This window comes from Gaeumannomyces tritici, assembly GCF_000145635.1.
Source record: "Gaeumannomyces tritici R3-111a-1 unplaced genomic scaffold supercont2.2, whole genome shotgun sequence".
Taxonomy (NCBI): domain Eukaryota; kingdom Fungi; phylum Ascomycota; class Sordariomycetes; order Magnaporthales; family Magnaporthaceae; genus Gaeumannomyces; species Gaeumannomyces tritici.
In genome coordinates, this window is record NW_008804546.1 from 3,683,799 (window position 1) to 3,696,930 (window position 13,132).

Genomic DNA, 13,132 nt, shown 5'->3' on the forward strand with positions numbered 1-13,132 from the left:
CCCCCCACGCCCTGCCGAGTTTGGAGGATTGGGTCGTGCTAAAAAGAAAATAAGCATATCTTTTTTTTCGTCCTCCCGTTCCTCTCCAGGCTTTCCAGCCAGATAGCAGATAAGGGCCGATAGAGATGCGGCCCAGACCTCCACCACCTCAGGCCAATTGCTTTTTGTCAGCAGCCTCCTCCTCCTCGCTGCCAGAATCTGTGTCTCAGCCCTCTTTTCTCAAACCGCACTCCTGCAACAAAGCGGGGGACAGGTGGTTCCGGATTGCTTGTTCATGCCCGGTAGCAAGCCCGTATGACTTTGATCGCGAGATACCTAGGTAGATGGATGTCTTGCGGCTGTCGTTCACGTCATCAAGATGTCAGTGTGACCCAAACAGCGCCCATGCCTGTTCGTGATGTCGGCTCGAGGCAAACGCGCTAGCCAAGGCGGCTGCTAGCGCTGCCGGCTCGTTCAGATTCCCAGCCGTCATCGATCGGGTTGCCGTCGCCGTCACTGTCAAATCTCTCGAGGTTTTCCCAGGACCCTGCAATCAAGGTGAGACAATGTTGTTTATCAACATAAACCCGCACGGTGGGTTCGGACGAGCTATTCTGGGACTCGATCGCCCACGACAACACGTGAAACCTAGAGCCGTCCGTCTAATCCTGGTTCGCCACTCCCGATGCGCCGAACTGCAGTCGGTGCCATCTTGCCGTGGCCGCGCCTCCACCTTGAATTCTTCACGTAACGAACGGCCAGCCACAGAGGCAAGGTACCCAGCAGCATGGGATGTGAGTCGTGTCTGCTCTTGATTCAGTTGGATGCTCCCGGTGCCTGAGAAATGTCCGTGCAAATCCTTTATTCTCCATTTACTCACGGATCGTATCCTCTGGTGAAAATCATTCTATTGATCCGCCGGAGAACTACCTTGCAACGTATGATAGTATCAATGGATACAAACAGCAGGTATTGAGAAAAAAAATAACCCATGCAGAAGTTATTGAGAAGAAGAAAAAAAAACATCGAGGTTGGGCCATCAGGCGTTCAGTGCACAGTTGACATGAATTACATGGCGGGTGTTGTCTGAACGTCGAAAATGTCATTTCGCCACCCACCACTCTCCTGTTCCAGGACCCGATCCTTGGCCTGGGCAGCCTCCTCGTTCCACAGTTTCACGAGGCTCCCTGGAGCGTAAACTCCCTTGAACACCCCGCGACCGGGCTCCGTGATGCCGATGCATGTCTCCACGTCCGGGTCGTCGGCCGGCGCAAGCCTCGCCGCGACTGCCCTGACAAACGTCCACAGGCTGTCCGGGTCTGCAACGCGCGTGGCGCGCAGCCTCTCGCGCGCGTAGAGTAGCTCCCGGTTGGCCGCCTGCAGCCCGTCCGAGACGGCGGTGGCGACCTGCAGCTCGAGCGCCCGGCGCATCAGCGGGAGCACGAACGGCTTGAGCAGCCAGGCGCCCCACGAGAGCTTGCTCTGCCGCAGCGTGTAGTCGAGCTCGTGGATCGTGACCTTGACCGACCGTAGCGTGAGCATCTTCTCCAGGCGTTCCTTGCCCACCTCGACCTCGATGTGCACGTCCATGCCCCGCTCGTCGAGCCGGAACGACGCGATGCCCTCGTCCGCCCACCGAATCAAGCCCGAGTGCGCACGCACCCAGAAGCCGACATCTTGTGCCGCGATGGAGAGACCGTCCAGCTTGATGGCGACTATAGATTGCACCGACGAGGTTGTCTTGAGCTGTCGCGTTTTGCGTATCTCCAGGTCGTTGCGCGTCTCCACTCGGAGCCTGTATGGTAGGAAAGAGCTGCCGTTGATGGTTCGGCCGGGCTCGAGGACCAGATTCTCCAGTAGTAGATCAACATCAGGGGTTGATACCTCGAGTCGCGGGATTGGCACATATTGAATCCCTTGCACCAGGAGCGGGACGAAGACGTTGACGCAGTCGGCCACGAGGTCGGCATTGATGTAGCTGCTTCCTGGCGATAATATGCGTCCGACCTTGGACATGGTGTTTAGAAGGCGTGCGATGTCGGCGTCGTGCAAAACCGACTGCACTACGACCTGGAGTTGTGCAAGCGCACCGTCCACTTCTTGACGAATGGTTGGCCCGGAAGCGAGCTCTTGCGACTGATTCCTGAGCTCCTTGAGGCGCTCTTCGGCTTGGTCGTAGAATGATGGATCCGACAGGAGTGCCTCGACCGAGTTTCCCACCTGGCGGACCAGTTCGTCAAAATCAGGATCGCTCTGGCCGCGTTCCGTGATCTTGTTCAGCCGCCGCTCAAGCTCCTCCCATTCCTTGCGGTCGCCAAACGACTTTACCAGCGACCAAAAGTTCTTCATGGCCCGGTCCGTCTCCGGGTTGACATTGACGTCATCCTCGGCGACCTGCATGGCGTCATCAACCACGTGCGAGTAGACCATGGCGTAGCGCTTGAGAAGCAGGGAGAGTGTCGAGACCGAGTTGGAGTAGTCCTGGCGCTGCCTGAGGTTCGTGACGGCGCTCTTCAGGCGATAGAGTAGCGCATCCTTCTCGGGGCCCTTGATGTGATCCACCAGACTGTGTTGAGCCTCACTGGCTACCTCTGCGACCCCTTCGGCAAGCACGCTTGTCACATCTTCCATCTCTTTGGTCAGCTCCCCTTCGGTTGGGCCTTGGTCTTCCTTTCTGGTCAGAGACTGATCGCTGTCGACCTCTGGCTGCTTCCCGTTCGATTCGGTGCCTAACTGCTTCAGAGATTCCTGCTCCTCCTGCGAAGGCTCGATTTGTTTTGCCGCCTTCTTGGACACTTCGGAAAGCTTCAGCGCAGTGTCACTGAACACCTCCTTCCCCACAGTGCCCAGGTCAGACAAGAATAGCCGAAAGTCTGAGTTTGTCAACAGCAGCGAGCCCACCGTCCGCAAGCTTTCATAAGCAGCGGCGGTGTGTGCCTTGGATTGAGCCTTGGCCGCGCGATTGGCGATATCTTCAAAGTCGACAGACACCCTGACTTGTGACAGGTGCCAGATGAAATCCTGAACCTGGTCCTCGGAATTTTTATGCTGCAGGAGCTCGATGATATTCTTGAGGGTCTCCCTGGAGAAATGGAGCAAGGCACGGCCGGAGTCGCTCAGATCGTCGGCCGGGGGTGATGGATGGAGGAGCTCCGAGGCCATCAAAGTGCGCAGGTTGATGATGAGCTGCTCGTTGGTGGGCATGTATCCTTGCGACAGAGCCCTGAGCATCTGGTACGTGTGCAGTTTCTGGTGAAGTGCCGCCTGCATACTGGTCTCGTCGTCATATTGCGCCAGGAGAGGCTCTCGCTGCTCCTCCTCGGTAGGGCCGCAAAGCCCACAGCAGGTGAACATCTCGGCGGCTGTTCTGGGATCCATGATGCTTGGCTGGAGGAAGGTTTACAAAGGTGAGCAGGTCGACAGACTTGGGCCGTCGCCAGCGATGTGAGGATGGAGAGTTCCTTTCAATCCTAAAATCAACGCGTCACATCGTCGTCCGTGGTAGCACTATCGATGGAACGGGCAAATGATGACGTCATATCTGCTTCTGCTTCACTGCAGCTAAGGCGTAGGTTGGTTTTGCGACGCGAGTGAGTGTGCACGGCCCATTTCTCAATTGGGCAACTCCGCATTTATGCTCTTGGCATTTCATTTTTCTCTATGCTGAAGGCGGGAACAGCGGAGTAATGAAAATCCCTCAAGATAGAAGCCTGAGGTCCATTTTAGTTTCTATCCTCGTGTAAGGCAATTATTGGGTGCAACATATGCGAGGACCCCGATTTGCTGCCAATTTTTGTGGCCATGTTCTGACCGCCACGCTCAAACTCTTACGCCAGCGACGCCACAACCGCCTCGACGCGGGCCTTGCTCTGCTTCTCGGCGTCGATGAAAAACTCGAGCGCGTCGTCCAGCCGCTTCTTGGTGGCCGGGTCCGCCTGGATCGCCTTTTGGAGCTCCGCGCCGCCGTTTGCGAGGTAGTCCACCTCGGTGCTTGGGAGCTTGCCGTCCCACAACCCCTGCGTCAGTGGGTCCTTGCCAAGCAGCGCCTGGAGCCGCTCGGGCAGCGGCTTGGGGTCGCTGTATGCGTGGGAGGGCTTGGGCACTCCCTCGCCAGGCTGCTTGGCCGGGTCGTACGGGGTCTTGGCCAAATCATCGAGGATTTCTTTGGGCAGAGTCGCCGATTGGCAGCCAAGCTCGCCCGACGCCATGGCCTCCTCGACCGAGATGAAGCTGGCGCTCTTCAGCAGCGGCTGCATCTTGCCCGTTTCCTTGTAGAGGCGCCTGTAGGTGTCGAGGATCTGGACCAGGCGGGGAGTCATGGGGTGCTGGGAAACCGGGTCCGTGGTTTTGGGCCAGACCTGGTCCCTCTTGGCAGGGTCGTGTGCGTGGATCTCGTTGTAGTAGGGGCTGATGGACAGACAGTCGGCCTGGCTGCACGCGATTGCCTGCACGACGCTGAAAAGGGCCGTTCCCAAGGTCGCGATCCCTTCGCCGTGGAGGATCTTGGCGGCGTTCAAGGCCGGCCCCGTGCTGGGGATCTTGATGCAAAACCGCTCTCTGGGGATCCCGGCCTTGGCAAACTCTTGGTCGTAGAGGCGAGCGTGCGCCAGCGTGGCCTCGGTGTCGTAGGCGCTGGCAGGAGAGGTCTGGAGCAAGACGCGGCCGCTGATGAGGTCGATGTTCTTCTTGCACAAGAGCACAGCCACGCGGGTGTAGATGGCCAGCCAGTCCGCGCCCTTGAGCTCCTTTGCCACTTGTACCATCAGGTCCCGGTTCGCCGGGTCGGCGAGCTCCAGATCAACAAACTTTTGGTTACTGGTTTGGTCGTGCGGCTTGATGGGCATTGATTTGATGAAGTCATGGTCCATGCAGTCCACATCGACATCGACTGGTTTCGTTTCTCTCGTTAACCATCTCTTGGCTGAGTAGGCTTGCGGTAACGGCCTGGAAGTCTAGTACTCACGTAGCTCCTCCAGCTTCTCAAGGCAGGATACTTGTTTGGCGGCCATTTTGGGAGGTTCAGGAGTTCCCAGCTACCTAGTGACGGGGTGTTCTTTCAATCAGGTGTGAGGGCGCTGGTGTAGTCGCTGATGGTGAGAGAGGAGATGGATAGATTCACAAGAAAAGATATATTCGCTTCCAAGAGGAGCACTGGCAGCATAGCTGTCTAGGTATCTGGCACGCCCAAGTGGGTTAATGTTTTGGTCGGGTACCGAAAGTGGTGGTGCAAAAGCGGGGTGACGGCGGCCGCTGCGGCACCGTGGGACTGCGTCCAGCGGCCACATGACCTCGGCTCGGGGCTCCCTCAACGCCCCAACCAGTGGATTGCTATGCAGAACAGCGGGTAGGGTGTGGGACAATGGACTCCCGACAGATGCATTGCTGGCCGTCGTGTTGTCCACTGGCACCCACTAACGTTGCCGACTTCGGAACAAAGGAGGACCGAGGTATGCTTGGAATTTCTATATCCCTTCAACAGGAAAGGAAAAATATGCGTTGTTGATTGAGTGCATATCCAGATATGTACAAATGTGCTAATGCTGGTCACATCCCGTCCCCTGCCGCAGCTTTGGCGGCTCTGGCAAGGGAGATCTCAGCCGCCATCTTACAGTCGTCGGCGAGATAGTCGGCGAGAACACGTATAGGCTTCCAGCCTAGCCTCTTCGCCCTCGTGGAGCTCGCCCTGCTATTAGAGCCCCAGATGTACAAGGTCAACAAGGGAAATATGTCCTTGAAATGTGGCGGCAGTAGAGCCCTGACTCTGTCCTCGTCCCAAGACGCCGTCTCGGTCCCCTCGGGCAGCCACCCCTGCTCCTGGCCGATCTTGCAGATGGCCTCGGCGGCCTGTTTCCACTCAATCTCCTCCGAGACGGCAAAGTAGAAGCCGTCCTTGCCGTACTCGAGCCCGGCGCCGCTCTCGAGGAGGTACTTGCGCAGGATCAGCACAAACAGGGACGCGACGTCGTCGATGTGCGTCACGGCGCGCCTGTTGGCGCCCTGTCCTAGGTAGAAGGCCTCGCCGTGGCGGATGACGGCGTCGACGTACATGGGAACCAGGTAGGTGCCGCGGCTGCCGCCGACCTCGGGCCCCCTGCCGAAGATGTCAGGGGGCACGACACAGACTGTCTTGACGAGGCCGCTGCTGGCGTCCTGGAACGACTTGTCGATGGCGCGATGCAGGTTCGTCAGAGGCAGGTCGTAAATGTCGTCAACGTGCGCCACGTCGTCCCACACGTGGGGGTTCAGCTCGCCCTCCCAGTTGTTGCCGGATATGTCGGCAATGCATCCGGTGCCTGAGAGGTGAACCACAAAGGTCTCGGACCTGCGCTTGCCGACGCCCGAGAGGATGGCCTTGGCGCACCCGGCGTGGTCTATGTCGCCCATGTGAATGACGACGTCGGCGGCCTGTGATGCCCGCTCGATTATGTCAAAGTCGTCAAAGGTCCCCTGGATAATCTTGACCGAGGGGTAGCGCGAGACGAACTTGTCGTCGGGCCGCCGCATCAGGGCGGTGACCTCAAGGTCCGGGAACGTCTCAACCACCCGAGCGAGCACGGTGCCCCCGATATAGCCCGTGGCGCCGGTGACGAAGACCTTTTTGGACGACATTTTTGGCGTAGAGAGCTAGCCAGACTTGGATGTGTTGGAGCACTTGTGGCTTGCCTCACGAGGAACGCAATGAAGCAGCGAGGTGACGACGAGGATAGGATAAAGTAGCGAGGTGAGGATGATGATAGCCAAACAGTAGTGAGCCAATGATAAAATCGACCTGAAATATATATGCTTTTCAGGGGTGGTCCCCCTTCTTCGCCTCGGCGCAACTTTCAGTCGTGATGACAAATGCTGTGGCTCGCCCGAAGGTGGAAAGGCTACGGCGGACAAGGAAGAACACGCACTTCCCACGACCCTCACCTGTTCGATAGCCTTATTCTCTGCCCTATACCATTTTGATTCGTTCCCCACTTCCATTTCCTCCTCGGCGACTAAAATATGAATTTGTAAGCTGTGAGCAGGAGCTTCGTCCTCCTCTTCCAAGCTCGACACTTTCCTGAACAACGAGCGTTACTCCTGTAAGGAGGTAGGTGCCGTATATTGTGTGCGAATAAAGAGATTGTCCATCTGAGTGAGGGGGATCGGCCAACGGATATTTTATCTGACCCCGGTCATCGGAAGCCCGTGTCTCCCCTCCCGCCCTCTGTGTACAAGTGATCACGTGACCAGCCACACGCGCAAGGTCACTGGCGAACATTGCCCGCACCTTATCTGGTCCCGTCTGCCCTCGCGAAATATTCGGCCGAGTACCTCCCATCCGCCCCCCTCCCGCCGGCGTCGTCCGCATCCGCCTCCCTCACCTCGGCCAGGTACCGGTCAAACTTCTCCGTCACGCCGATGGCCCGCTTTAGGTGCCCAAAGGTCATCTTTTCCTTCATGTACTTGGCCAGCTGCCGGCCCGTGGTGATGGCGTTCCGTATCTCGCGCCCGTTCATCTCGTACCCGGCCAGCTCGTCCATGTGAGACGCCACCTCGCTGAAGTCGATGCTGTCGCCCTCGCCAAGCGCGCGCAGCCGGTTCAGGAAGTTGCGCCAGACCTGCTTGCGCTGGTCCCGGCCGAGGGGCTCGTACCGCAGTGCGAGCTGGATGCGCGACTTGAACGCCTCGTCAAAGGTGCCCACGCGATTGGTTGTCAGGATCAGGATGCCCTCGTAGTACTCGAGTTGCCGGAGGAAAACCGAGACAAGCGCGTTCCTCTTGAGGTCCTGTAGCGTGCGCTGCTCGAGAAAGACCTCAGCTTCGTCAAGGAGCACCACGCAGTCCCAGATCTTGCCCAGGTTGAAGACCTTGGAGAGGTATTGCTCCACGATATCGGGCTCGGTGCCAATGTCGCCACACGTGACTGAATAGAGGGGCTTCCTGGCAATCTCGGCGACAGATTCAGCCGTGAACGTCTTCCCTGTGCCCGGCGAGCCGTGCAGGAGCATTATTAGGCCGTTGCCCTTGCTGTCGATGAGGTCGGTGGCCGTTTCGGAGGCAAGCTGGTTGGTGACCAGCGCCAGGACGAGCTCTTTCATGTCTTCGTCGGCGACGAGAGAATGGAAGGCTTCGTCGTTCCACGCCACCTCCCCTATTCGGTCGACTTCGAGGTTGACTTTTCAAGTGATCAGCAGGGAGGGAAGGGCAGAAAGGAAGTAGGTCGACAGATACTCACCCCACTTCTTGCGGCGTAGGTCAAAGCCGGGGAGGTGTCCCGGAAACAGGTAGATGCTAGGCGCCGCAGGTTCGCTGCCATCCGTGGGCAGGTCTAGCTCAGGATGCGAACCAAGGGAATCATGCCCAGCCATGCCAATCTTCTGATAAGACATGGATCGCAGGTACGGGTTGTCTGGGTGAAGTTCCTTGTAAGTGGCAAAATCGGTCATGAACCGTTGGCGCTGTTGATTCGTTAGCCATCGGTCTTTTTATAACAGACGGGGACGCCACGTACCGCATGCTTCTTGTCTTTGGAGTTCGGGTCTGCTTCGTAGGAAACCAAACGCTTGCCACGGCACTTCCAAAAAGTTTTCCCTCGACGCTCTAGCACTTCTTTAATCTCATCGCCCGCATACTGGAGGGGCGCAGCCTTCAGGTTTGCGATGTCAACTTCTCTGTCTAACGAATTGCTTTCGGAGTGCAGAGTGATAATCTTGTCCGTTCGATAGAATTCACCTGCGTACGAGTATGAGCACGCGTTTACTTCCCAGAGCCGCTGCTGTAGCTTTTGTTGTCCTTCCTTGATAGTGAACCTTGGTCGCTCCGTTGCTAGGTAGCCCTTTGGCATTCCGCTACCGTCATCTTTAAGGACAAGTATCTGCCCAGGGTGGATGAAGTATTCGATGGACTCCCCGGAAACTCGGCCTGTGCGGAACTGGTGCTCGATCGCGTTGTACAGGGGCCCGAAGCTTGCTTCTAGCCAGTCAGTGAGGGCGGCCACTAAGTTGGCTTGCCCGGGAGGGAGGTCTTGGGTTTTATGCTTTTTGCGGCAGTGATACCACCATATATGGGGGGATATGATCATCCTCTCGAATCCTCTGCCGTCCGACTCCAGAAGATCGGCGCAGAAGGTTGGGTAATGGGCGATGAATGCTTTCACGGCCTGGACCATCTCGCTCGAGACGAGCTTCACATCCTGGTAGGCTGGCTGCGGGCTGGGGAGTGGCTCATTGGCCTTCATGGCCTGTTCTACCTCGGATTTTTGGTGCTCGACCGTGTAGTGTTTGTAGACGGCGAAGGCGATGTTGCCTCTGTTCTCAATGTAGCCGTCGGCATAGCGCACGGGGGAGTAGCCCCTGAGTATGATTTCGTCGTCATGCGTCTGCCATTCTGGTTCGACCAGGTAGGTTTCCGGGTCCTCGCGGTCTCCCAGACAGTGGAAAACTTGGATGTTAATGGTGGGAGCGTTGAACATGTCCAGGTTAGACTTTGGAATCCCGAAGTGAGCCTCCAGGCTGTGAATATACTCGAGCATGCTTCGAGCAAGATCCGTGCCTGGTGACAGGGCCGAAGACGCGTTGGCGGTTGCGTCAAAGCCCGCCCCCAATTTCCCATACCTCGAGGCTGCATCCAGGGGAACAGGCATCGGCATTCGGTTTGTGGGCACCGATCGTGTCGCTTGCGCCTCCATCGCCAACTCCGCCTCCCGCTTCGCCGCTATCTGCAGTTGCCTCCGCGCTTGCTCAATTCGACTCTTCTGTTGTTCCCGCTCCTGCTGCATCTTTGCCAAATTATCCAACATATCCCTGGAACCCCCCACCTCATCTTCGGATATGGTGTAGTGAGTTTGGGGGAGCTCCTCTTGAGCGAGCGCTCCTCCAAGATTGAGGGCCTGTCCTGGCAAGGGTTGTGGCTGTGGTTTTCTCCCTTCCTGCTCCTGCTGCGCCATCAATAGCTGGTGTTTATTGCTCTGCTCTAGGGCCCCCACCTGCTGTTTATAATCTTGATAGCGTCGGAGTACGGGGTTTTTGGACTCTTGGGTCTCCGTCTGCAATATGGGGTTGTTCGAACGGGGAGGTGCTGGTGGGCGCAGAGGAGGCGGCATAGTTTGTCGCTCCGTCCCTGTGATAGCCGCCCGAAGTGGGAGACGAGCTCTAGTTAACTCCATCAGCTCCGACTTCAAGGGCACGGCCGGCTGGATTGGGCTGCCGAGACGGCTGAGGCGTGCTGGGAACGGGATAGCGAGGTTGTGGTTGCTGCTTTCGCCGCCAGGGAGCGGGGAATGACGATTCTCAACGACGTTTGGGTCGGATTCCATCATTGTTTGATCTCGTCCTGTCGTAGTGACGGAATCTCAGACTGAAATGGGCAGACAGAGAAAGAGAAAGCTGCAAGAAGGAGAGCAACAAGGTGAAGAGTGGTCAGGCCATATGCAGCCGAAATGCGCTTTTGCTCAGTCAACCCCTCCCCGTCACCCTTTTGCGAATTGCGACCCCTCATTCACACTTGCGCCGTTGTCGCTGATTGGTGAGGCTACGCGAATACCTAGCCACACCCTCGCGTCACCCAGCGAAGGAGGGGCTGGGAGCCGGATCATGGCGACCGCGGCTGCTTTACTTCGACGGTGCCATTTCACCCTGGCCACTGGCAAATCTTGCCGCGGCGCCGGGCTGCGCCGACTTCTCCATCTCGCTTGGCGGAAACGAACTCCCAATGAAAATGGATCATGATACCCAGACCTCCTGGACCGGCGATATCCATGGTAAGCCTGCGGCGTAAGGCGTCAACATACACGAGATCGAGGCTCACGCGAACAGGCGACACCTCGGCCATTGCGAGCGACGCCTTCAAGGCCGCCAAGACACACTTTGAGCAGAGCAGCAGCCTGAGTGACCAAGAAAAGAAGCTTCTGGGCGGTTCGTCCTCTATCGAAGACGTGCAGCAAATAGTGGCCAGCTTGGTAACCAAGTATGAGTCCAAGAGCGACTCATCAAAAACGCGAAGATGGCTTCAAAGGACCTCGGAGACCATCTGCCACTACGGAGCGGCCCTCGACGTATTTGTTCAGCAAAATCCCGAATACGTCTCCCTGGTCTGGGGCACCTTCAAGCTGTTATTTTCCGTGAGCGTCTCCTTACTAGAGCGTGCCTCCATATTAACGACCGGAAATGGGCCCAAGCTAACTCAACCCTCCGTATAGAGCGTGGTAAACCATGGCGAAACGCTCAAGCTGCTGGCCAAGGCCACATCTCAGATTGCGACGCGCCTCCCGCGGATCAAGATGCTGTCCAGGTTGTATGCCACTCAACACATGCGGGAGGCCATCGAGAGTCTGTACTCGGCAATCCTCGAATTCCTTCTGACTGCCCACTCGTGGGTAGGCGAGTCCAAACTCCGACATATCTATCACAGCCTCACACGGCCGCCTAAACTGCAGTACGCCAGCGTTCTCGACAAAATCGTTGACTGCTCAAACAACATTTTTGAACTAGCTACTCTTGGCTCACAGGTGGAGGTCCGTGCTATGCATGCATCGCAAGCTCAAAAACTAGATGGCATCCTGTCGGCCCAGCATGCCGCAAAGAGAGAGCGATCCAGTCATCAGGACGGCCTCGCCCAGATTGCTTCGCGAATGGAGATCTCGGGCAGGAACCACGAGAATAAGTTGGATCTGATCGTATCGCTGCTGGGGGCACATAGTCTAGACCTCGAGCAGCTTTTGCTAAAGGCAGAAGGTACAGCTTTGTCAGACTCCGGCAGGCAATCAACCAACCGGCTAATCTACAGTCGAGCACAGCGATCCGTAGTCTCCAGACAAGCGCCCAGCTCGACACCAACCAGCAGCTCTCTGGGCCCCAGCTGGAACAGATCCTGACCGCACTCTCCCCAGCCTTTGCGGATCCCGAGCAAGCCTACAAGCACCACCTCCTCCTGCGCAAGCGGAGGGCATCAGGCATGGGCACCAGGACCTCCACCAACCCGTTCTGGCTCTCCCCAACGCTGGCGCAGTGGTCGTCTAGCCGAGGCTCGTCTCTGGCCGTCATCAAGGGCGCCTTCAGCTCGCGCCCGGCCATCCTAGACTTTGGCACCAGCGTGATCCAGAGCTTGTCCGCCTCGGCCACGCCCACGCTGTGGGTCTTGCCGGGCGCCGGGAAGCCGGCGTCCGGCTCCGGCATGCTCACGCCGACGGACCTGATGAAATACCTCACTTACCAGGCACTGCGGCTGAGCAGCCGGGCGCGCGCCGCCGCCCCGACGGAAGCGCACATGGCCCTGCGCCACTCGCACTTTTGCGCGGCCGCGACGGCAGAGGAGTGGTTCGGCGTATTTGAGCGGGTCATTTCGAGCATCCCTGGGGAGCGGGTCTGTCTCGTCGTGGACATGGCGGCAGTGTGCAACGAGTTGGCGCCGGGCACGACACCAGGGGCATTCAACTTCATCCAAGAGCTGCATTCACGCATGGTGAGAAGTCAAGACGACGGTGCGTCGAGACGCGGAAAGACGAGGGTCAAGGTGGTTCTTCTTGTCTATGAAGCCAGTGGGTCTGGCCAGCTGCCGAAGGGGGTCTCGGATTTCGTCGTCCCAGTCAAAGTAACAAGGTCCAAGGCGCCGAGGGCTAGCAGGGGGAGGTTGAGGGGTGGTAGGCGGTGCTGATTACGTGGGCCAAAGTACGGGGGTTGATTCTACGCCAAAAAATGTGGGTTACCTTCCCGTCAGACATGTCTCCCAACACCCAAGGCTTCTCAGCGTCCTTCCTAGACCGACGTGTTCCCGAATGATGCACTTATTTAAAGGGCTGGAATTGGAGAATCCGGCTCTTGAGTACGGCAGGGTAGAGTTTATTTGTGAGAGCAATGACAGTTTGAGGAGATGTCGTAAAAAGAAGTCGTCGACAAGCGTACAAACGCCCGGCCAAGGCTCCCCAACGGAGTTCGGTTTCTAGCCAAACGCACACACCTAACGGGAGGGGTGTATCGGCTGCGTGGTGGTGGGGAACGATGCAGCCCAGCAATTTGAAGTTACACAAGTCCTGGAATGGGGAGTTTTGCTGCTCGGCCCTCACCAACGCCGAAATGTCGTTGCCGTCCGGTGCGTATTGGAATGGTTTAGGGCACTCACCCCGGCCCCTACTTCGTCGGGGAGCACTGCGCGGTTCTAGGTCTTACAAAGTTGGAAGGCCTTAGCA

The 13,132-nt window shown here is 57.6% G+C and overlaps 5 protein-coding genes across 5 annotated transcripts; 1 reads left to right on the forward strand and 4 right to left on the reverse strand.

The window, feature by feature from the left end:
- Nucleotides 1–827: 827 nt before the first annotated feature.
- GGTG_03804 (hypothetical protein) lies at nucleotides 828–3,512 on the reverse strand. Its single transcript, XM_009221587.1, has one exon. The coding sequence runs from the start codon at nucleotides 3,355–3,357 to the stop codon at nucleotides 1,048–1,050; it is 2,310 nt and encodes a 769-aa protein (XP_009219851.1). The 5' UTR covers nucleotides 3,358–3,512; the 3' UTR covers nucleotides 828–1,047.
- On the reverse strand, nucleotides 3,499–5,186 carry GGTG_03805 (hypothetical protein). The gene is made up of 2 exons (XM_009221588.1): nucleotides 4,943–5,186; nucleotides 3,499–4,867 (listed from the first exon to the last, which is right to left on the reverse strand). The coding sequence occupies exons 1-2, from the start codon at nucleotides 4,986–4,988 to the stop codon at nucleotides 3,807–3,809; spliced, it is 1,107 nt and encodes a 368-aa protein (XP_009219852.1). The 5' UTR covers nucleotides 4,989–5,186; the 3' UTR covers nucleotides 3,499–3,806.
- Nucleotides 5,187–5,523: 337 nt separating this feature from the next.
- Nucleotides 5,524–6,588, reverse strand: GGTG_03806 (hypothetical protein; the record flags this gene model as incomplete). The annotated part of the gene is made up of 1 exon (XM_009221589.1): nucleotides 5,524–6,588. One exon carries the CDS (start codon nucleotides 6,586–6,588, stop codon nucleotides 5,524–5,526), a length of 1,065 nt encoding a protein of 354 aa, XP_009219853.1.
- A 437-nt stretch (nucleotides 6,589–7,025) lies between these two features.
- GGTG_03807 (hypothetical protein) lies at nucleotides 7,026–10,435 on the reverse strand. The gene is made up of 3 exons (XM_009221590.1): nucleotides 8,462–10,435; nucleotides 8,186–8,408; nucleotides 7,026–8,125 (listed from the first exon to the last, which is right to left on the reverse strand). Exons 1-3 carry the CDS (start codon nucleotides 10,265–10,267, stop codon nucleotides 7,239–7,241), a joined length of 2,916 nt encoding a protein of 971 aa, XP_009219854.1. The 5' UTR covers nucleotides 10,268–10,435; the 3' UTR covers nucleotides 7,026–7,238.
- Nucleotides 10,436–10,665: 230 nt separating this feature from the next.
- Nucleotides 10,666–12,600, forward strand: GGTG_03808 (hypothetical protein; the record flags this gene model as incomplete). The annotated part of the gene is made up of 4 exons (XM_009221591.1): nucleotides 10,666–10,708; nucleotides 10,764–11,068; nucleotides 11,147–11,681; nucleotides 11,744–12,600. 4 exons carry the CDS (start codon nucleotides 10,666–10,668, stop codon nucleotides 12,598–12,600), a joined length of 1,740 nt encoding a protein of 579 aa, XP_009219855.1.
- Nucleotides 12,601–13,132: the final 532 nt, after the last annotated feature.

Excerpts from the sequence above, each read along its gene's own strand:
- GGTG_03805 (XM_009221588.1), bottom strand. The coding sequence starts at position 4,988 with ATGGCCGCCAAACAAGTATCCTGCCTTGAGAAGCTGGAGGAGCTAC. Across the intron at positions 4,868-4,942 it reads TGAGAAGCTGGAGGAGCTAC|TCGATGTCGATGTGGACTGC; the intron begins GTGAGTACTAGA and ends AAACGAAACCAG.
- GGTG_03807 (XM_009221590.1), bottom strand. The coding sequence starts at position 10,267 with ATGATGGAATCCGACCCAAACGTCGTTGAGAATCGTCATTCCCCGCTC. Across the intron at positions 8,409-8,461 it reads CCAAAGACAAGAAGCATGCG|CGCCAACGGTTCATGACCGA; the intron begins GTACGTGGCGTC and ends ACGAATCAACAG. Across the intron at positions 8,126-8,185 it reads CCTACGCCGCAAGAAGTGGG|TCAACCTCGAAGTCGACCGA; the intron begins GTGAGTATCTGT and ends TCACTTGAAAAG.
- GGTG_03804 (XM_009221587.1), bottom strand. The coding sequence starts at position 3,357 with ATGGATCCCAGAACAGCCGCCGAGATGTTCACCTGCTGTGGGCTTTGC.